Source organism: Haemaphysalis longicornis, unplaced genomic scaffold (genome assembly GCF_048455015.1).
Source record: "Haemaphysalis longicornis isolate Haplotype H1 unplaced genomic scaffold, Haemaphysalis longicornis Haplotype H1 scaffold_3, whole genome shotgun sequence".
Classification (NCBI taxonomy): Eukaryota; Metazoa; Arthropoda; class Arachnida; order Ixodida; family Ixodidae; genus Haemaphysalis; species Haemaphysalis longicornis.
The window spans coordinates 156,226,430-156,250,493 of NW_027526335.1; the positions used below are offsets into that span (position 1 = coordinate 156,226,430).

Consider the following 24,064-nt stretch of genomic DNA (forward strand, 5'->3'; position numbering starts at 1 on the left):
TATCTGTGCGGCTCAAATAACGTTAGAAGTAAAGGACGCGAAATTGCAACAACATAACTGTTGCTTTAGCAGCCCCAGACCTTTTCACCACGCCAAGAGCTGCAAGCTTGCAAGAAGGCTCACATAATAGAATTCCAAAGCACGCTATACCACTTCCTTGTGCGACCTGTTTTGAAAACGACCAACACCAGAAAAACTGACAACTGTGGTTACCTCAGTGGCTAAATCTGAAACAGACAAGAAAATGAATTTTGGGTGAACGCTGCTGGGACCGCAAAATGTATCTGACCAAGCATCGACTCAGAACCAGTGACTAGCCTACAAATAACAACTGAAAAGCGGGTGTTTGAGCAGAAAAAGGCCTGTTTGGTGGTAGACCACGTAAGAGTTATACACAAAGGAGAACCTTCCGAAGAAAGCACACAGGTCTTCAAAATCCTCGAACACGAAGAAAATATGACGACAACGGCAAAGAGAATACATGGCTTTCAACAAAATTCAATGCATTCTATTCTGTTACCGATTTGGAGTTGTGCAGGTCATAAAGCCGTCTCGTACGAGATACCACTTTGCTCAAAGGGTCCACTGATAACTGCAAGTAATCGACACCCACACGCATTGGTTACCTCTTAACGAAACGAATCTTTATGCACAAATCTTTATGCCGAATCTTTATTCCAAACCAAATCTTTAATGCTGAATGCTTATGCTAATTTTAGCACGTGAACCTAACAACAGCTTCCGGGATCGCCGACTCCAGACGCCCGCGAGCACATCAGTGCGACGACGTCCTTATACTGGGTATTCTATGCAACAGGAGACATATCTTCTTGTTCTGAACCAGTCCGTGAGTTTGCGTGTGAAAGCGAGGGCCTACGCTAATATAGGAACAAATGCTACTATCCTGTACGCCTTCTTAAGGATTTCGCCTACATCACAGGCCTGCAGTCACGCTAAAAGCAAGTGTTCTACTTTATGGTGGCAATCAGCCACGTATTTCTCTCCCTTCGTCTCCTCCGCTCTCTCTGTCATATAAATATGCTGCTATGCGCCCAAACTCAGAATGCAATACGACAAGCCGCGACCAACCTGTAACGTGGCCGTTGATCGACGTTCACACCTACGAAAAAACAGCATTCTTTGTGTCAACTAACAATTTTACACCGAATTCTCATCTCCTCACGCACAGGCGGCTTCCAATAGCGTAAGCCCGCTTCCTTAGTTCAGTAAGAGGTAATCCGGAGTGGCTTCTCACCAGCGGGTCACTGCAGCATCTCCATACACTGGGTGCAGGCGGCCAATAGCCCTGTTGTATACCGTAGCTCGGTAGCGGTCGGGCTGGCTTTGTCCTTCGAAGCAGGAAACCCCACGTTAACACCACCATGCTGGTGGCACAATAAAAGTAGCAGCGATGTCTTCTTCGCAGGTAGCCACACGGAAGGACCAAATTAGACCCAGGTTTAAACGTGATACCACGAGGCCGTCAGATCACCGATTTTTGTATTGGGCAGACAACCGCCCTTGTCTGCACGGGCGTCTTTCCCCCATAAAATGGCGCCCGAAGTCCGAATGCTCATGACAATGGTAGTGTGCAGATCACAGGCAAGAGGGAGGACGAGGTATGAAGTGAGTCGCCATAAGTGTGGCGTTAACGGTGAGGGGCTTTGGCTTTATACGGGAGTGACCTTTAGTGGCGGGAAGCGGGTTACGGCGCAGACACCACAAGCCCTATCCAACCAGCACATGAGTGGCTGCTCGTTAGAGGATTGAGGTTGAAGCCATCATTTCGAGGTTATGGTCTTCTCAATACAATGCGTCATTTTAGTATGTAGGTAGTACTGAAACCTACCAAAGTAATGTGTCTACTCTTCTCAAACACGGGCTCAGTGATGGGTTGTTTCTGCAGTACATTCTCGATTCTGAGTAGCGCACTTCATTGCAACAATCCGGGTCTGATCATTCCGATTTATGGGGTTTGGTACGGGTGCAATACTGCCAGTGCCATATTTCTAAACACTGAATAAATTGTCTTCACTAATCGTCGCTCATATATACCAATTCTGCCCTGGCTCTTCCTCCCACTGCTTAACCCCGAGTAACCTTCCTGAACTTTGCCTTTTCTTAACCATCGGAGTAATACCGCTGCCTGCCTCAAATTTTCCTCGGACCTCCCACCAGCCTCCCGCATCTGCTGTCCTCGTTTCCACTCTTGCCTGCCGACACATTGGCGGCATGCGTGCCCGCGCCACGCTGAATCTACTCTTTGCTGAATGGCCAAAAAGTCGTTTCACGTACTATTACGGCAGGCGTGTTTGCGTGTATGACATTTTACTTTTTCCAGTATCTGTGCTCATTTGGGGGCGACACACTAAGATATTCAATGCGTGTTCAGATAGATAACACCAAAAAGGTTGAGCATTTCCTTTGCTGACCCTTCGTCAAAGTACGCGTTCTTCATCTTATCTGTTATTCTCTTCGCTATCATGACGCATCTTCTGGCCGTATGTATATACTATAACATTGAACTACCCCTTTACAGAGGAAATTCGCTACCAGGCTGGAGACAGCGGATGCACTCACGTTCTCACCGAGGTCCAGTTTGCGGAAAAGGTCGTGGCGGCAACCGCGTCTCTTAATATGAAGGTACGCGAGACAGAAAGCAAAGTATTGTAGCACTGTGTAGAGAAAGGAAATTGTGTTTTCGTTACCCACAGGCTTCAAAGCCGGAGTAAATATACACCTGATGTGTTAATGAACCGCTAATAAAACATTCTGTGTTTCGCAGGTTGAGTTTATAATCTGGGGCACAAATTCTTCTTGCCTTATTTGTTTTCAGAGGCAATTCGGGCATTCAAACTACACCTTGAACAAAGTTCAGTATTAACGCGCTTTCCAACGTCCTCGCGGCAGTATTTGAAATTCTTGCTATGAAAAATTTAAAAAACCGGTGAAAAAAGAGTACATGATTTGTAATGTGGGAGGGCTCCTAAGCTTTCTCGTTAAACGGGGAATCAGAAATTGCTGTATTTTTTTTTTCAGGTGAAAAACTCCTCGTCCACATACCTATTACTATACACGTACCTGACCCTATTAGCACTGTATTTCTCATATTTCATGTTGCATCTTCTGAACCACACGATAAACCTCACTGTGAAGAACTACTTCTTGGCATCAAAAACTGAACCAAACAACACTACCATTGTTTACTAGCAGGTGAACGGTTAGGGGCTCGTTCCAATTTTCGCACTCTTTTGCCCCATTGCGACGACGCCCTTCACTGTGAACATCTCGGGTATGGCGCCACGCTTTTTTGAGCCCATTCTCGTTACTAAAGCTGCTGAGCATCCACTAGGTGTTTTACTTTACCAATGCGATAACACAGGTTTGGTTTTTAGTAACGCTTTATGAATACTCATATTACAAAACTCCGGGCCATCTCCATTAACTTGAAACCTGGGGAGGGGCGAAGCATTCAGTTTACAAGTCTATTCAAGGGTTTTAATTGTCTATCTTGCCACACGGTGCGCGCAGATTGAGCAACGGGGAAGCGCCGGTGAAAGGAGCAATCGCGCGCTTGTTGAGGTGGGGGCGCCGTCTCTTGCGTTGAACCGGATTTAAGCATTCGATTACAGACAGACTGGCCGTAAGTTATCTTCGTGTCACACGCCGCAGCATGCTAATAAGTATTCTGCGAAGTTGCACGAGGTGTTAGTAACGGATTGTCGCGGCGTATTGTTTTAGTACGCGTTTTTTTCCATGTGTAAGAAACTTTCTATCGCGAGGCATTAGAAAACGACTGTCCCCGTGTGCCATTTTAGTATACGTTACATTCTAGCGCAACGCGTTGGAATACGAGTGTTACGGTGTTTTAGCCCATTAACTACTTGAGACTAGAGGAGACGCGAACCGCCGAGCTTCTTAGATTCTTCGCGCCTGAAAAGACTAGGCTAATCGAAAACGCTCCTAATGCAGCAAACGTACTTTCCCAGTGCTTTTTCTCCATGGGACCAGCTGCGGGTTTCGTGTCAGCGGCTGACTTCTCAACGCTTGACGAGCAGGAATTCGAGGAGTGCCCTGTCATCGATCCAAAGAACACAGTGATGGTAGTCCTCTATACCTCGGGGAGCACGGGACTGCCTAAGGGCGCAGAGATCTCTCACTACAACTTCGTGGCCTGCTTCTACATGTCTCGGTAATTTGTCTACTTTGGCTAAAACAAGCTGTTGTGCCTTTGCATGTTAACGTGTGCGTTGATCGACCACATTTCGGGGAAAGTAATTGAAGTAAGTTTTTTCTGCAAAGAAAAATTTGTTATCCATTTCAATGCACCCTTAACGTTAAAAAGGAAATATGTACAGCGTCCCTTTGTAGCCGTAAGGAGGTAGGTGTCAAAGGTTTCTTCGCAGTAACTTGTGCGTTAGGTCCACATTCTGTGAGTAGTGGCTTTATGCTTTTTTACGTTGAGTGATACTTTCAGGCGTTCAAAACTGTTCCTGTGTAATTATTTTGCGTTTACAATAGGCGAAAATGAGCACGCTGTGGTAGTTGACTCTAGGTAATTATGAACGTATATTGGCCTGTCTCAAAATTAACACAGCGGACAGCCGTATTTTATAGCCTTCACAAAATCACGAAAGGATTTATACGTAGCATACATTCTTTAGCAAGGCCAGTCTCATTTTCTTCTTAGCGCGACATTTTCCTGACTCTGGATACTATTTTTCTAAGGCTTATTGTTATTGCGAGTACTTTTGGACCGTCCTTGCGATGAAACGATTAAAAGATGCGATTAAATCCGGACGCTCAGGAATTTAAATTGACAGGCATGCGTTAGACTTCCCAGCTAAATCTCCTTGCTCCGTTCGATAAACTCTGTGGGGCTGCCACAGACGAAACAGCTGCTGTAAAAGCCTGGGCCTACTTCAAATATGATTAAATACTGCTTTACCGCATGGCCATACCTGAGCGCCATGTATGCGCCTGGGTGTAGAACCTGGACCCAGAGCTATCTACATTTATTTTAAAGGGAAGTTTTACATGGATACGGGGAAAAAAACTCCGCCGACCATGTCTATGCAGAAATCTCCTCAGCAGTTACCCTAGGCGCGCGGACGAAAAAGCCGGATTAAAGAGGTGTTCGAACTATGTGGAAAACGGTTGGCAGGGTATAATTCTTAGCCGGCTACCGCTACACCCAACAGCCTGGACCGTGTAACCCCCTGCATTTGCAAGAAAATGCACATTTATTGCAAGTTTCATCTGTAATCCTTATAATAGGGTAAATGGAGATACTTGGTTGAATAAAATTTCTAAAACCAAAAAATAACAAAAATACAGACGTAAAGCGAAAAGTGGCAAACAGTGCAACGCCCTGCATTTCCAAAAAATGCGTATTTTGCGTGAGTTCCACCAGTAATCGTTGCAATAGCATAAATAGAGATAACAGGTCGAATATATTTTCTTAATACCTGAAAATAGTAAACATAGGAAACAATATCGAAATGGGGCGAATAATTTAGCACCTTGCATTTCGACCTAACTGCGGATTTTGCGTAAGTTTTAACTGTTATCGTATTTTTTCGTAATGTAAGATAATTGGTTGAACAAAGTTAATAAAAATAAAAATAGGGAAAATAGAAAATAATAGAGAAAACTGGCAAAACATGCAACACCCTGCATTTTTACAAAAATGCCCATTTGGCTGATATTCTACCAGTAATCAGTAGAATAGCGCTAAGAGAGATAATTGGTTAAAAAAATTTTGAAAAAATAAATCTTAAGAAAAATAGAAAAAGTAGCGAAAAGGGCCGAAGAGTGTAAGGTCGTGCATTTCGGCCAAATGGCAGGTTTGGCGGAGTTTTACTTGCAATCGGTAAAACACCACATATAGAGATTATTGGCCCAAGAAAACTTTGAAAAATCAAGAAATAAGTGAAATATAAAAAATAGCTGCATGTGGCATAAAGCGTAACGTCCTGCACTTCAACGAAAATACATATTTGGTCGAAGTTCGCGCTGTAATCGTTTATCATCATCATTAACATCCTGCTTAGCGCCGCTGTAGAGCGAATGCCTCTCCTATTGTCTTCCAAACGCTCCGGTCCTGCGCCTCTCGAGTCCACTGTTTGCAACCGAATTTTTCTATTTCAATAGAGAGACGAATATTTTATTGTCGATGGCTCGAGGCCGCAGGGTTGCAGGAGTGGGTAATAGTGTTCGGCCATGGCTACATCACAGACGAAGTGCCACAACGCGGCTAACACATCTTCTTACCGACCATGTGGTCTGATCCAGGCCTCATAGGAGAAGACCCAGGCGGGACGGTATTTTCCACGAAGCCGATCCAGTGCACCGCAGTCCAAAGCGAGATGGCGGATTGTTGGGGTCACGTCTGTTTTGCAGACGAAGCACCGTACTGGTTATTGAAACGCAGCAGCGGAGCCACCGTTTGGGAGGTTGCCATCGTGGGATGTTGGTTGGCGCGGGTAATTCCGCGACCGAGCACCCACACCGTCTGTATAAGCGTACCTCAAACTTGTCTGTTTGAGGAACACCTGAACACCTCGGGGAAGAGCAGTGGGTGTGGAGTCGTCGCTTAGGAGAATGGTACTTTATAATTCCTGCCCTCATCAATTCCGTCGACGGCAGCGCTCTACGTCTAGATCAGTATTGAGCGTAACTGGTCTTAAAGGCACCACGAACACGTGTGCGGCATAATGAAGTGCGTGAGCCTTCTCGTTTCTTTGGTGCCCTTGCTGTCCACGAATCCAGCATACAGTTAGTACTGCAGAGTTAGCCCAGAGAGCCTGGCATCTCTGCTTGATAGCCTGCGTTGTGCCATTTCGCCTCAGTGGACCAATGAGGCACTTGAGTGCCTGAGTACTGTCAGTTAATATTTGCACTTGATTCTAACCCCGTTCGCGGTGATCTGTGATGACGAGGCGTGCAAGGTGAAGAACACCTTAATTCACAGCACAAAGCTCAAGATCCGTAATTTCGGCGTCGGCGTCCAGCGAAATAACCTGAATGTTCTGGTGGTCGTCTGAGTGGGACACTGAGGCCAGTGCTGCTATACAGTACTCGGGCTGCAGGAAGCCTTCACAGAAATCTGAAAGGCCGGATTGCGCGGAGAAGTAGCACCGGCTACATCAACTGAGGTCCGCTGCGATGCGTGTCTCCGACGCTGAGTTTTGGAAGCGGCAGGTTTTTGCTCCGTAATATACGTGTCCTCCTATGGCTGGATGTGGTTCTGTATAATCGGCGTGTCCGGCCATGAAACGTGGCCATCATCGGTCAGTAATCGGCGTCCTTGCGAGAGTGACTGATCGTGGCCTCCTCGGGACTTAACGACTATTTCTTCAAAACTTGAAAGCTGAGCATAGCGGTACAGCTGAGTGACATTCGCGTGTCTTGGAAGCCCCGTGATAACACGAAGGGCTGCCCTGCAGAGGGTCTTCAACATTTCTGTCTCACGAAACGTGAGACGGAAACACAAAGCCCCGCAGCAGGCTTTGCTCACCAGGAATGGTTTGACTGCTAAGGATTGCTTTACCTGCTTTAAATGATTGCTTTAACTGCTAATGGCACTTCTGCTAAGTGAGTCCTCCGGATGCACTTAGAAGAAGTGCCATTGCGCTTTCAACTGTCGAAGCCACTATGAAGCTCTTTCGAAATGGGGAAGTGGAATGCCCCGCGCTCGGACTCACTGTTTTAGTGCACACTGAGGTGTTCGACCCCCAAATAATGGGGGCAACTGGAGCCTACTTCTCTCGCTTACCTGTTAGGATGATAAAGTTTGGTTTCGTAAAGGAACCTGCATCCCGGTAGCGTCGAGGAGACTGGTGAACGTGTCAAGGGCTTTTTGGAGACTTCGAACAGCGCTTTCTGTGGAGGAATGATCCGCAGGTTCGGCCTAAATGGTGACATCATCGGCATGTAACGTGCCATGTACTCCAGGGACAACTGCAGCACCTCGCAAAAGCTTAGTCATGACCGAATTCAAAAGAGTGTGAGATAAGATGGACTCCTGCGGAACTCTTCGTATGGTTGTCAAATTGCGGAGTTTCGCGGTGGTCAGAGCAGATCTCAAATTCCGGTTGGTCAAGAAACTCAACACAAAATTGTTCCATCTCTTGCCTGGCCAGACCTCCGCCAGTCCCTAAAGAGCTGCGTCAGTAACTGTGTCATATGCTGTATGAGACCCAATGCAATCATGATGTGCGGTCGTTTGTGATTTGTTTTCTGTACAATGGGCCGCAGAAAAAACGGGGAATCATGCGGGCCCAGATTTTGATGGAACCCAGTTTTACATAGGTGGAAGAACTGAGCTTACTCCTCTAGGTGGTAATGCAGTCTGGTAACTCCCATCCGTTCTATTATCTTACAAAGGGTAGACCTAAGTGGCATAGATCAAACAAACATTGGACATATCGGATGGGTCTTTTCCTGGTTTGGGAATAGCAGTTATTACTGCGTGTTTTAAAACATGTGGAACATGTCCACGGATCCATATTTAATTTATCTTGTTTACGAGCTATTCCTGTAGGTCGAGGGAAGGTTTCTGAACACCGCCCAAGTGACGCCATCTTTCCTTGGTGCACTGCAACATTGATTTGTTTCAAAGGCGCGATAAGTTCGGCTATCGTGAAAAAAGTCTCGCTAGCATGCGACTCATACAGCGTAAGAGGAGCGCATATATCAGCAGAAGGTAAGGTGTCTAGTTGCGGAAAAAAGGTAGGAGCCACTTCCCTCTCGAAGTGCTCCTGATCAATGCCGGCGCGAAGCACCACCGCCTGGACCAGTGTCTGGAGCGCATTGCGTCCGCAGAGAGACCAGAACACTGAGCAAAGCTCCCCTGCTCCAGTGCGCCGTGAAAAGGAATCGCAATATATATATATATATATTCTATCCAGCACTGGTGTGGAGTAGGTTTCAATGACGATGGGTCTGCGCGGTGCCCTGCCGTATGCGCAGGATATCGTAGAACATGCGGCCAACAGCGAAGTACTTCTCTTGCAGTTTGTCTCTATGCTTCGAAAGGTTCACGAGATCGCGATCTGGGGCGGGTAGTCTCCTTGAACCTCTGAAACACAAGCAGCGGTTTCCGCAGCCCTCCCGTCGGATGGATAAGTATCTCCCTAAAAAGCTGCCAGTGTGCGCGAAGCACGCGCTTCCGATACTTCTCTGTACCAAAGAGCTGGATGCAGATGGAGTAGTGATCGCTGCTCCACGGCCTCGGCTGGCGAGACCAGGTGGCCACAGCGTCAACGATTGCGCATATCAAGCCTGAAATGGTATCACGTTGTCCAGGGTTCTGTCTTCATCGAGTTGGCCGACTAAGGTCGTTTACAAGGTGCAGATCCGCCTCGTCAGCCTCTTCCAGCAGTTGTAATCCTCGACCTCGCGATATCCGGTAGTCCCATGCCCTGCGCTCGGCATTGAAATCACCAGGAAACACCGGCACGTCAGGAGGCCAAAACGCACATAGTCGGTGCATCGCGGACAAGTTCCCTGTCGGAAAATCATGTTGAGCCGCGCGTGGGTGCACATATGTGGACGCAAAGATGAAGTTGCGGCACCCAATTCCCAGACGTGGAGCGAACACTTTTTGGGCGTATGGGCCAAAGGAGGCAGTATAGATCTTGCAGTGTTTTATTGGCTTGGGGAGGTAAAGAATTGTATGGAATTCTACAACTGTTCTATAACTATGTAAAGGGTCTGACCGGGATGAACGTGTTAGTGTGTATGCCATGTACGCTCTGTAGCCATATAAAGTGGGGCCGGTTCCCTGAAAATCTAGAAGAAAATGACCAATGGCTTGGTATCCACGCTTTTGATGAACTCATTTAGTTCGGTGGCCACCCCACAGTTTCACTGCAGGAGCAGACGTTTATCGCTGTTGGAGATAGGTTTTCTCCCTGTTATGCGACTTCTAGCTTTGCAGCATTTCAATAGGAGTACCTTCTCTTATGAATAGATACGGGGTACGTTCCCTACTTTGGATCTCAATATAGTGGGAAGGTCTGTGCACAGAAATCCTAAGGCTGCTGCACAGTCCGGCGTCTGTTTTCGAGAGGTTAACGGTTCCCGTAATGACTTGATCGTTTGGTCTTCGCTATCCGTCTTCTGCTAACCATGAGTTTGGTCAACATGCTCCTCTAGGTGCTCCAGATGGCGTCGCTGGGAGGCGATCACTTGCTGCAATATTTTAAGGCCCTCTGTAGGTGTGGTTGCCCGCGGCGCAGTGGCGATCAGTTGGCACAAAAACCTGCTTCCTCCAAGCGGGGGTCGACGTAGATGCTGCCGACGGGTTAGTCATTTCAGTAGAAGGTTCGGCCGTAACTTCACTCTCACAGGCGGGTTGTGTTCTTTCTTGTACCGATGCTGTCAGCTTTATTTTAATCTCTAGCCACGGAAAAACAGTCTGGCTAGCGATATCGGTTGTTGGCATGTTCCTTGTTTTGAATCCGTCGCACGCTTACGCACTTTGTACTGTATATGTTCCCGCACTGGCTGTGCCCTTTCGGATTTATTCATCGTACGGGATCACGCGCTCAGTGTTTTTCCGTATGACATAGGTTGCAGTATGGCGTCGCGTTTATGCAAGCCTCATTTTTATGGCATCATCCACACGTGGGGTAGGCTACGGCGTTGGGACAGTGTTTCTGGATGTGTCCATCCTTGTGACATCGGTAATAAACCATTGTTAGGGGCACATACGGTTTCACAGCACATATTTAGAAATAAATTCTCACCATTTTAGGTGGATAGCTTTTGTAAAATGTGACAAGAGTGTAGTTTGTGTAACCCTAGCGTTTAATGAGGAGAATGTTCGCCGATTCAGAAGTGGTATGAACTCAGAGGTCGTCGTCTGTAGCAGTCGGCTCCCCCCTGAGCACTCCGCGCGAGCAGCTGTGGGACTAAAATAGCTGCGCGTAGAACTCAATTATACGGCCATCATTAGTCACCGAAGAGATACCGCAGAAATTTGTCGCACGGGTCTCATTATATAAGGTGGCTGTCGCGGAGTTGCCACGAATTTCAATAAGACTCGATTTACTCGATTTAAGCCTGTTCAATAAAGTATGCGGTGCTACTTTGTCTATGACCAATGCTAGACCATGTCGCGAGATGTGGCGTTGTGGCGGAGATGTGGCGTTGTTTTTACGATGAAGCAGCAAAACAAAATTTCACTTTCACATACGAGAGCAAGCTTGTTCTGTGTGGCGTGGCGCGTTTCGGCGATGACGAACAACAGTCGTCAATGCGCCGCTATCGCCGTGGACCTACGGTGCAATCTTCGGTGCCTATACGCGGAGTTTTAGGGGTGCTCCGAGAGTCATCATAAATCTGGCCAGTGCACTCATGCGTACGCGCATCCTTCAGGTGTTGTTCAGTTGGTGAAAAGCTGTACATCACGGGAGCGGTAGCCATGGCTGAACGACGTGGTACCGTCGCGACCGTAGGTGGAGACGTAAAGGGTAGTGTCTGGACCAATTGTCTTGAAACTTGGCAAGAAGACGTGACAATGTAGCAGGAAGCACAGAGCAAAATATGGCGATGGGCACATTAGTAGAAACAGCGTAAATAATACCGACCGCACCATCGACTGACGGTGGGTGGCCGACCCGCTTCGTCTCCCTCTTCCCCTTTTTCAACCACCCATCGTGTATTGGCCTTCGCATGCTACTACACCCCTCTCTTGGTATCCGCTCCGTTTACCGTAATTGTCCACGCGTTGTCGGTTGGTCTCGCTATATGGCCAGCCCAAGTCCAGCTATTTTTTTTCTTCCACTGTAATATTTTCTACTCGATTTTCTTCTTGATCCAAGAAGTTCGTTTCCGGTCTCTAAGTGTTAATCCTACCTTTATTCGTTCATAGCCCTTCAGCCAATTTAAGTTTGCTTTCAATTTGCTTAGTAAGGCGGCGAGTTTGAGCTCTGCATTTCATTACCCGCAGTAGGCACTGGTTGTATATGTTTGCTTTGAGAGAAAAAGATAGCTTACTTCTCATTATTTGCGAATTCCTGTCGAGTTCCCCCCAGCCGAGACCGATTCGCCTGACTTCTCTCTCGTAGTTGGGGTCAGTACTAACCATCCATCCGACGTAGTTATAGTCTTTTACTAGTTCTAGCCATTCATTTTTAAGAGGGTGCTTTCGGCCGGCATGTTCTTGGCTATTTTAGATTTATTCTTTTTTATCTTTACCCAGAGACCCCACAATTTTATCGCACGGCCAAATTTCTAGCCCATAACAGCCTAGTGAACATAATTTGTGGAACAGACTATAAAAAAAGAAGAAAAACTGAACAAAATTTAAATGTGGTGAACCTTGTTGTGCCCTGCATTTACACAAAATAGCAGATTTTGCTGAATTTCCACTCGTAAACGTTTTAGTTGCGCAAATACATGTAATCGATGCAACAGAACTCGGAAAAAAAATTAAAAAATGTGGCTCTAGAAGATTCACACTCTGAACAAGCGGCCTAACGATGCTACGGATTAGTAGATAGTTCTCTGAATATCTGCAGATTTTAGAAGCATGGATGACGCGCACCAAGCATGAAGCTCAGGTCAAGTGGTAACGGCAGTGGGGACAGAGCAACGTTAACGTGGCAATGGCAAACACCGGCCGCACGTTACATTGCAGTAGTTAGACTACGCGTGAAATGTAAAGCACCGGCCACACGTTAAAGCTTCGCCGGGTTACTCTCAGCACGGGGTGAAGCGGTGCATTTTTATTTGTTTCCAATCTTTCCTGTTTTTTACCAATGTCGATTTGTCATATTGCCGCGAACCATACATTGGGTTTGCTTATTTGTGGTTTGCTTTTACCGCCCGGCTGCGCCGGTCTGCGTTATCTCTGCGCCAAGGGAAGCGCGGGTTCCATTCTTTCTTTCTGTGCCGCATGCGTTATCTGTTGTGATGGGGAGAGCGTTCCGATCTAACGTGAACGGCCCAGAATGATCTTCTTGGATCTACTATGTTCTCGATGCGAATCGACGTTTCGAGAACCACGCGCGCCGAAAGATAAAAGGCCTGCAGTGCGGACGCCGGGGCATTCGATTCGACGACACTCGCCTGTGCAAGTCGCTTCGTTGACCGCTGCTTCGCCGCCTCTGTATTCTTTTGAGTTGTTAGGGGAGCACAAGTTCGCTCCAATAAACTTGTTTCTCCTTCAACACAACTGCATCGTCCTTGGCTTCGTGACATCTGGTGGAGGTGCTGGGTACGCACCCTTCATGCCCACTACAACCTCGAAAAGCCGCCAAGCCAGTCCAACAAGAGCCAGCCCCCGCCTGCAAGATTTACCACCCGAGTTCGGTATGATGCCAGAAGGGCCCAAGAGAAGGAACGCTGCAACCAACACCATGGTACAAGAAACAACGTCGCCAATCATGCTGCAGCAGCCCCGGGAACCACCATCGTTCCGGGGAACCCCCACTGAAGACCCAGAGGAATGGTTGGAGAAGCTGGAGCGCGTGCGGATCTTCAACAGGTGGGACGATGAAGAAACCTTCCGGCATGTTTTCTTTTACTTGGAGGATGCAGCTCGAAGTTGGTTTGAAAACCACGAGAGTGCCTTGACCGACTGGACGCAATTCGAAAGCGAGTTTCTTAAGACCTTCACGACCGTGGTGAGAAAAGAACGAGCTGCGATTTTACTGGAAACTCGAACGCAACACCCGAACGAAGGAGTCGTAATCTTCGTCGAGGAAATGAAGCGACTTTTCCGCCGTGCGGACCCAGGAATGACGGAGGAAAAGAAACTACGGTTTCTGATGCGAGGTGTGAAGCAAGAGCTCTTCGCGTGCCTAGTTCGCAACCCCCCCAAGACCGTGTCCGAATTCGCGTCTGAGGCCGCCGCGATGGAGAAGACGCTCGAAATCCGAACGAGGCAGTACGACCGCCCAATCAATGCGCTGGTTTCGGAGACGATTGGTGCCAGCGCTATTAACTCCGACTCACTTCGCGACACTATCCGCGCAGTGGTAAGGGAGGAGCTGTGGAAACTTTTCCCGATGACGACACCACAACCTCAAGTCACTTCACTGACCGACGTGATCCGGGAAGAAGTACAGCAGGCTTTGGGAACTTCTGTGCCGTCCGAAGCACCCCGCGAGCCCGAGGCTATGACCTACTCTGCGGCTGTTCGTCGACCCCGCCCTGCCCCAACACGCCGTCAAGAGGCCCCGCCGTACCGCCGCCCACTGTCACCCGCCCGACCCCCGGTAGCCCGAAACCAGACGCCGAGGAAGACGGACGTATGGCGAACTCCCGATAATCGTCCTCTGTGCTACCACTGCGGAGAGGCCGACCACATCTACCGTCGCTGCCCATACAAGAGACTCGGACTGCGTGGTTTCTCCGTCGACGCTCCTCGCCCTCTCCCTGGCCAACGACCACGTGAGATCGACGAGTATCTATCTGAAACCAGCCGTGGCCCATCCCGTTTCAACCGCTCGCCATCGCCCTACCCGTACCAATCGCCGAACCGCCGTAGCAATGCTGACTTCGCACGTGGAAGGTCTCCCAGCCCACGAGGGGGAAACTAAAGGCGGCAACTTCTGGAGGTGAAGTTGCTCTACGGCGAAAAACTGGAAACCCTCCAACGACGCAAGGACGCGCTGAAGACAGCGATTCACGACATGCCCTCATCCCGACGACCCGACCTAACCCTGACGAGACTCCTGAACACGACGACAGCTACACGGCGCGACGCGTACCCGACCTGACCGAGACGTCCGTTGAGAAGACGACGACAACGACGATGCACAGTGCCCGACCATCAACACATACAAGCAGAGATACGACGCCCCGACGAACCCGGAACTCGAGGACAACTGCATCTGACGTCAAGGTGTCCATCGACGGCTTTGACGTAGTCGCCCTCGTAGACACGGGAGCTGACTATTCGGTAATGAGCGGACCATTTGCGTCTAAACTGAAGAAAGTTATGACCAGATGGGACGGTCCGCACATACGCACAGCAGGAGGCCACCTCGTGACGCCAAGTGGAACGTGCACATCGCGCGTCACCATAGACGGCACAACGTACCCTGTGGCGTTCGTCGTTCTGCCTAACTGCTCCCGCGACGTGATTCTCGGAATGGACTTTTTGACGGACAACGGCGCAATAATTGATCTGCAGACCAAGTCGATAACATTTTCCTCCAATCACTCCACGACGCCGCAGCCGAACCCCGATCACCGTGCTGCTGTCAGGATCGCCGACGATCACATCACCCTGCCACCCCGCGCAAGCTTGATGATCGCCGTCTACTGTGAGGATGCTGCTTCTGACATCGACGCTATCGTAGAGAGTGATCGAAGGTTGCTTCTCGACCGCGGTGTCTCCGTCGCAAGAGGCATTGCGCACTTTAAGCAACGCCAATCTCACGTTTTGGTCACTAATTTCACCGAAGAGTACCAGCATTTAAACAAGGGAGCTGCAATTGCGTTCCTCGAAGAAACGCAAGAAGCAAGTGATGTGATCGCAGTCGCCGACTTTGAACGCACACCCGTAGAAACATTCAAGCTCCCGCAGCCATTCGACGTGAATCCGGCGCTACCGCAAGAACAACGGAAAAAATTATTGGCTTTGCTGCGTCGCTATAGCGAATGTTTTTCGTCGAGCGCAAAACTACGTCAGACCCCTCTAGCGAAGCACCGAATAATAACCGAAGATGGAGCCCGACCTACCCGACAGTCACCGTACCGCGTCTCTTCACACGAACGGGAAGCCATCCGGACTCAAGTCGACGACATGCTGAGCGATGACATTATACAGCCATCGAAAAGCCCCTGGGCTGCGCCCGTCGTACTCGTAAAGAAAAAAGACGGCACATTAAGGTTTTGCGTTGACTACCGGCGACTGAACAAAATCACGAAAAAGGACGTGTACCCCCTCCCCCGAATCGACGACGCCCTCGACCACCTCTGCCACGCGAAGTACTTCTCATCGATGGACCTGAAGACCGGCTACTGGCAAATTGAAGTGGACGAGAGAGACCGAGAGAAGACTGCATTTATAACCCCAGACGGCCTATACGAGTTCAAGGTGATGCCGTTTGGGCTGTGCACAGCACCAGCGACGTTTCAAAGAGTCATGGACACTGTGCTAGTTTGCCTTAAGTGGCACACCTGCCTCGTATACCTCGACGACGTAGTGGTATTCGCCCGGACTTTCGACGAACACCTTGCAAGGTTGGAGTCTGTACTCGAGGCCATTCGTACGTCGGGGTTGACGCTGAAGCCTGAAAAGTGCCGTTTCGCATACGAGGAACTCAAGTTCTTGGGCCACGTCGTCAACGCCGCGGGAGTCCTACCTGACCCGGCAAAAACTTCAGCTATCGCGAACTTCCCTAGGCCGAAAGACAAGAAGGGCGTGCGAAGATTTCTCGGGCTGTGCGCATACTACCGGCGCTTCGTCGCAAACTTCGCACGCATTGCAGAGCCACTCTCACGCTTGACGAAAGACAGCACCCCTTTCAGCTGGGAAAACGACCAAGAAAAAGCATTCTACGAGCTGCAAAAACGCCTGCAAAGCCCGCCCGTGCTCGCTCATTTCGACGAAAATGCCGAAACGGAAATGCACACGGACGCCAGTGATATACAGTCAAACCTCGTTATATCGAACAGTGCGCGAACCGTGAAATAGTTCGATATAACCGAAATTCGATATATAAAATTTGATCACAAACGCGTCAAAATGCAGCGCGATTAAATCACTAAAAAGGCAACGACAAGAATGACTACTCACATGAAGCGTTAAAGTGAACTATTTATTCCCAGGGGAAAAAACTGCAGCAGCGTTGACGGTTTCTTCGAGTTGACTGCATGTCGTACCACAGCCTGCTCCATGGTTTACAAAGAGTCCACGAACGCGAGACCACTACCTTCCATTCCGCCGAAGTAGCGGCGTAAAAGTTCCACAGCGGCCACAGCTTCGCCCGCAGTTGGGAGCGGAGCGGGGTCCTCGGTGGTCGAAGGGCCAGGTTCGCCATCCACCGCCTCTGAAGTCAGCTCGCAGGTGACCTCCGCGGCGATTTCCACATCAGTTAGTTCAGCCGTGGTCCCCGTTTCGTCATCGCCGACGAAATCGTTGATGGTCATGCTCTCTGGCACAGCACCCACAAAACGTGAGAACTCGCTCCACGTCTCTTCGAGCGCGGGTTCTTCGAAATCCTCAGACGTTTCATCTTCCCCAGACGATTCCTCGGCACCGACGACGAACCGAGCGTGCCTAAAGCAGTTGGCGATCGTCTCCTGCTTTACGTCATCCCAAGCACCTTTGAGCATTTGGATGCGTTTGAGTCGCAAACGCCTGAGGCATGCGTTTGAGTCGCAAACGCCTGCTGCGCCACCGCTATTCTACCCTGCGATGCAGGAAGGCGTGCCGCCTGCCTCCGGAGCGCGCGCTTTCGGCCGGCGCTGAGTTCGATATATCCATTTCTTAACCGACCGAGTTCGATACAGAAAATTAAAAATGCATGTAATTCTTCTAAAAAACTGACAATGGTTCGATATAAGCAATAATTCGATATACCCGTGTTCGATATAACGAGGTTCGACTGTAGGCTTGGGTGCCGTCCTTGTCCAAAAGCAAAGCGGCTGCGAAAGGGTAATCGCCTATGCCAGCCGTGGTCTGTCGAAGGAGGAGAAAAACTATTCTGCCTCTGAGAAAGAGTGCCTGGCTATTATATGGGCGATTTCAAAATTTCGCCCATACGTGTATGGAAGGCCATTCAAGGTTGTAACAGACCACCATGCGCTGTGTTGGCTCGCCAATTTGAAGGACCCCTCTGGCCGTCTTGGGCGGTGGAGCTTGCGCCTGCAGGAGTTCGACGTTACAGTCGTTTATAAATCCGGCAGGAAACACTCCGACGCCGACTGCCTGTCCCGCGCCCCCGTCGACCCACCACCAGAAGACTCTGATGAAGACAGCGCGTTCTTCGGGATCGTGACGGAGAGCGACCTAGCCGCCCAGCAGCGTGCCGACCCCGACTTACGCGTCATAATCGAGTACCTCGAGGGATGCAACGTTGCCGTTCCTAGGACCTTCAAACGCAGCTTACCAGCATTCAGCCTGAGAAACTCCGTCCTCGTGAAGAAGAATTTCAGCCCCGGAACAAGAGCGAATTACCTTCTCGTCATCCCCGCGGACCTTCGTGACGAAATTTTGGAAGCGTGCCGCGACGACCCGTCTTCCGGACATCTCGGCACAGCCCGCACTATTGGAAAAATCAAGGCGAGGTACTACTGGCCCGGCCTTACCTCTGACGTCACCCACTACGTCTGGAGCTGCCGTGACTGCCAGCGACGAAAAACACCGCCGACAAGACCCGCCGGACTTCTGCAACCGATCGCCGTCCCATCGAGACCATTTCAACAGATTGGAATGGACCTTTTAGGCCCGTTCCCTACGTCACGATCACAGAACAAGTGGATTGTTGTAGCGACAGACTACATGACGCGCTACGCAGAGACCGCCGCTCTTCCGAGGGGGACTGCACAAGAAGTGGCAAAGTTCTTTATAAGCCAAGTTGTGCTGCGACATGGAGCCCCGGAAGTCCTAATCACAGACCGCGGAACGGCATTTACTGCGGAGCTGATGCAAGGAGTATTACGCTACAGCAACACGGATCACCGAAGAACGACGGCGTACCACCCCCAAACGAACGGACTAACAGAACGTCTGAACAAGACAATCGCAGATATGCTGTCAATGTACGTTGACGTTGAACATAAGACTTGGGACGAAGTGCTCCCGTATGTCACGTTTGCGTACAACACGGCTATCCAGGAGACGACGCAGCTGACGCCGTTCGAGCTTGTCTACGGTAGAAGGCCGACTACGATGCTCGACGCCATGCTTCCGCACGTAGAAGACGACGACCTCAACGCCGACGTCCACGGATATCTTCAACGTGCGGAGGAGGCCCGCCAGCTCGCTCGAGTTCGTATAACGGACCAGCAGCTGGTGGATGCGGGCCGCTACAACCTCCGACGCCGAGACGCCGAGTACCAACCAGGGGATCGTGTGTGGGTTTGGACTCCCATTCGACGACGCGGACTCAGTGAGAAGCTCCTGCGACGCTATTTCGGACCCTACCAGATTCCACGACGTGTTGGCCAACTTACCTACGAAGTGATCCCTGATGGTGACTCCGGCACATCACGACAACGCAGGCGGCCTGAAGGCGACCACGTGGTTCGCCTAAAACCTTTCTACGGACGATGACGAACTTTTGTTTTCATTTGTTCGGACTGTCGCTTATGTTAGCATCGGGTCGATGCACTCTTAGAGGGGGGGGGGGGTAATGCCGCGAACCATACATTGGGTTTGCTTATTTGTGGTTTGCTTTTACCGCCCGGCTGCGCCGGTCTGCGTTATCTCTGCGCCAAGGGAAGCGCGGGTTCCATTCTTTCTTTCTGTGCCGCATGCGTTATCTGTTGTGATGGGGAGAGCGTTCCGATCTAACGTGAACGGCCCAGAATGATCTTCTTGGATCTACTATGTTCTCGATGCGAATCGACGTTTCGAGAACCACGCGCGCCGAAAGATAAAAGGCCTGCAGTGCGGACGCCGGGGCATTCGATTCGACGACACTCGCCTGTGCAAGTCGCTTCGTTGACCGCTGCTTCGCCGCCTCTGTATTCTTTTGAGTTGTTAGGGGAGCACAAGTTCGCTCCAATAAACTTGTTTCTCCTTCAACACAACTGCATCGTCCTTGGCTTCGTGACAATATTTTGGTGGTTCCTTCGGCCGTCACAGGGGCACCGCGTCTTAACATCGGTTCTGCCATGAGCGAAGCTTGGCCATCATAAACACAGAGCGAAGTAATGCCACGTGGACAAGAGAGATAATTGCTCGACGAAAATATGGGGATGAAAGTAGCGGCCTTTAGTCGGTGGAGTTGTAATCTCATCGAGTACAACCGGTCTTCAGTCTGCACTTTTTCTCTTTACTTTTCACTCGTACTACTTCGAAACAGCCTTAAACTGCTTGAAGCTACGCTTCACTTTAGACGATGACGATGGGTGGAGGGACCCTAAGCTTTCTCGTGAGGGATTCGTTTGCTGTCTTCTGAGTTTGTAGTTCGATTAGCAGTTAGTTTGCAGTTTGATCGTTTGCGCATTCACTTTCATTACTGCATCTTTGACTTTGTCACTTCGTCATTTTATTTTTGTATGCATAAAACCTTCTCGTTTTAATCAGTGTCGTCGTTAGACCAAGGGATTTGGATAATATCATAATCATAGCCAGTTTGTTACTGGTGCCAGCGTGTCCAAGAGCTGCTTGACCTGTTGTTCACCACATTGCAGCACTCTGCGTCTTGTAATTTGCAGACCATTTAACTTTCAGAACGTTCGACGGGGAACCTCACCTGCACAGTCTGGTGTAGAAAACATCCCATTATATAAGTGGACGAGCTGCGTTTTCTAAACTATGCTTACAACGCCAAGCATTAGGCCAGAAGATACAGTTCTTTTCTGCTCTCTCACACACTGCGGATTGACTTGGCCACCATCTTGCGGTTCGCGATGCATGTAAGCCATCTTGCACAAATACAATTCATCTGGCTGCAGGGGACCGTCAAATACGCCCTCTCGGAACTTATGTTTCGCCGAATGTCTATAGAAGTGGTTATAACAGCCAGCGTAACGTTATAAAAAACCTTGTAAGATCACCATAGGCGATATCATTTTGTTTTGGGCTCTTTAACACAAGCTGGTAGTGTTAATCCAGTTTTCATCGCCTTACAAGGACATCATGTGGCGGCCAACTATTTGGGTGATGTCATGCAGGTCACTTCGCGTGTCACCATGTCTGGCCGACGGTTCCAGAGCACACAAATCGCCGACATTGCTTGTCTCAATCATTTAGCAGCCATCTCAAGTTTCAAAATTGTAGCGTGTAATCTTTGTCACGCAGTATGGTGTTGAGGCATAAACAAGTGGGCCGCAGTCACAATACCAGAAAGGCTGCTATCATCACTGCAAGGGCATTGTCAAAAATCGCGGTTAAAACGACGTATATATGAAACGCAAGAACCATAAGAATATCAAATATCTTCCCAGGCTGTTGTAACGTACAGTAGGAGAACTCCATTCGCTATGTGTAAAAGCAATCTGGCAGCCCTGAGGAGGTCGCAGCTCACCCTAAAATACATGAACGCAAGGTGAAATGCGTGCACGACTTCAACGTAGTACTTCCCCTTGCAGAGGACCCCTGGTGCGGCACAGCAACATATAATCAAAGCGGCCGTGGTTACTGCAACAGTCTCCCAGAGAACGTGAACCGAAGGGGCGCAGTAGCCCCAGTTGAGGCGGTAGCCATGGTGGAGTGCTTGATGACATAAGAGCCTGGTTATACTACGGTCTTGATCGAACAGTCAATGCTTGTTCAGCAAGCTTTTCTATACATTGATACTTAAACAGGCAGCTCATCAAGCATCAACCCCGGGCAGTACTGGTCGCCCGCCAACGACGGAATTTTTGCGCAGGAAAGAACACTTTCTCTGAAGGTGTTCTGTTTCGCGTTCCGAGTGTGTTGCCATGATTACATTGAACGCTGATGTCTTTTTCTGAAGTGGCTATGGTTGGCTCGACAAACGTGCTCCGGGGCGCGGTGCGGTGACCGCGAGGAATACCCACACCTGCGCTCGGCATTTGCTTGTTTTTTTAACTGCGAGGCGGTCGCTGCACACTTGGCCAATATCCCTAAGTGGGCATGCTTCTCATAACGACAGTGATCGGTGAACGCTGTGCGAGTCGTTGCGAGGTATACACACGCGAGTATTAGCCCTTCTCTTGGTTTTGTTAACTGCCGGGTGGTCGCCGCGAAGCCCCGGCTCACGCGCACGCGCTCGGCGATTTCTTGGTATTTGTATGGGCGGACGCCAAAAATAACGATTTGCTAAACACCTTCGCTGCTAAAAAAATCTTCGTAAAGAAAACGCATGGTGACACTGTTTCAACAGATTTTCAACTGTGTGGCACTGGGTTTAGGTTTTTGTCTCAGCCACTGAAGCCTGCCAAGAGAGAGGAAATTGTCTTGGAACTATGTCTTTCAAGAATTTATTATCTGTAGGTCGTTTAAGTGTTCTCCAGAGCTGTGCAAAGGAACCCAAATTCACACTCGAAAGTCTATGCAACTTGCTTATACATGTAACGCGATTGGAGCACGCAAAGCTCCTGAAGGATATACCTAAATTGGGAGCAAAGCGTTAACAGTAACATTTGTAAAGTGCAAAGTGCAAAGTGACCATTTAATGCCAAACAATTTTGTTTCGTGATGTAGTTTTTTTTTCAGAATACTACACGCGCTTCTTTATGTTGGAATTTGTTTCAAACTCAGGGATGTCGATGCATAAATAAACATTTATTTCTTTAAGTCCGAAAGTGCTGCTTCTTATTAAGTGTTACGATCCAACCCCTCAAAGAGATCGTATTTGTAAATTATTCTGATTTCGAATTCTTTTGTTGTAGTGAGCACCTGCCATGGTGGCCAACAGAAGTATTCCTTGATGCCAACCCCATCACGCACATTTCTGGACTGTCATTTCAAATCTTGCCCGTCCTCAATGGCGCTGCCGGGGCTGTGATGCCGTCCACATCGACTCCCACCGAAATTATGGATGCGATCGACAAATTCAAGGTTGGTCACCATACCCTTCACTGTTTATTTTAAACACGGGGCCAAAGTGTGCACGCAAAACGTACGACAAGTTTCCTTCAGTAACCTGCGGTGCTCCGATGTAGGCAGTTGGTAGTTCGACGAAAATGCGTTCATTTTTCGACATAAAACACGATGTTGGGAATTACTTCACACGACGACTGACTGCAGGCCCGCTTACCTGCTTCCTTTGCATTTGAGCACGAATGACAAAAAGAAACGTTCAGGCATTTTCTCGCGAGGCGCACGCCAGCAGACTCTAAACAGCACTTTTGACTACGAAGGTTCAGTAAAACCAAAGTCCGAGGATATTAAAGCGAGTTAAAGCGAGGACATTAAAGCGAGTTAAACTGGTATCCCTGGTGTAATTGAGCGAGACATTACGCAGTGGTGCGATTTGAAAAAAAGTCCGCATCTTTAATGTAGCGGTGTTTATGTGCGGTGAAAAAGGAGAAAGGGTGCGTAGACTCGCCGCGCTGTCGAATCATTATGGGGCGGGTTTGACACGAGGCAGATGCTGCGCAAAATAGTATACATTCTCCTTAGTGTATAGAACATTTGACAAGTTGAAACAATCGAAACGTCCACAAAATATGAAGTACTCATCCATGGCATTTGAACAAATTCCTGTTGTAAGCTAGGTTCTTCCCGTTTCGTTGTCGCTGCGATATCCTTGCAACTTGAGCAGCTGCTGCGGCCAGGATCGGCACCGCGGGCATGACTCGCGGCAATACGAGTGAATCTCCATGTGGCTTCACAGGTGGCCCGTCGTCCTCACTGCTTTCCGGAATGTCTGGGCTGAAGGCCTCGCAGGTTACCAACAAATTCGGATGATTCCGCCACAGCTTCAGCCTTCTGTCGAGACGTCTTATGACCGGGGATGTAGTCAAGGTGTAGTCGGCCAGGCTTCTTTATAACGCATGCGAAACATGGCCCCTGTTTCGAGTGGCGCCAGCAGACTTCCAGGGAGATTGGTCTGGGAGCGATTGGCGGTGCCTTGATCCGCACCAGCCCCCTTTTTCGGCGATGTGTTGGGCAGTCTTCTGTTCAGCAATATCGCCTATGGCGCCATGCGAACTAGAGCGGCGTTTCCTGTAAGCAAAAAAATAGAGCCAGAAATCTTGCCTTTCTCAGAATTCAGAATCACAAGGCCTACAAGCTTTTCTCGGTCAAACCATTCGATGTCGTATACCGTAGAATAGATATGACCTGTTTAAAGTCGTATACCCTTCAAAAGAAGCTGAACTTATGACACAAATATTTTTTTGGGGGGGCGGAGCAGGCGGCAATATCTGTCAGGAATTCTAGTGCTATGCTGTACCTAGAAAATATGACGCCAGCTGCATGAATGTCCGAGCTGGCCGATGTGTCTCGTGACTTCTG

General features: G+C 49.2%; 1 protein-coding gene across 1 annotated transcript in view; it reads left to right on the forward strand.

Annotated features, from left to right (window-relative positions):
• The window catches only part of LOC144175493 (uncharacterized), a 79,255-nt gene that overhangs the window by 20,177 nt on the left and 35,014 nt on the right, over positions 1-24,064 (forward strand). Inside the window, exons 3-5 of the mRNA XM_077704574.1 lie at positions 2,540-2,643; positions 3,990-4,192; positions 22,495-22,663. Coding sequence (XP_077560700.1) covers positions 2,540-2,643; positions 3,990-4,192; positions 22,495-22,663 — 476 coding nt within the window. The remainder of the gene's footprint in view (positions 1-2,539; positions 2,644-3,989; positions 4,193-22,494; positions 22,664-24,064) is intronic.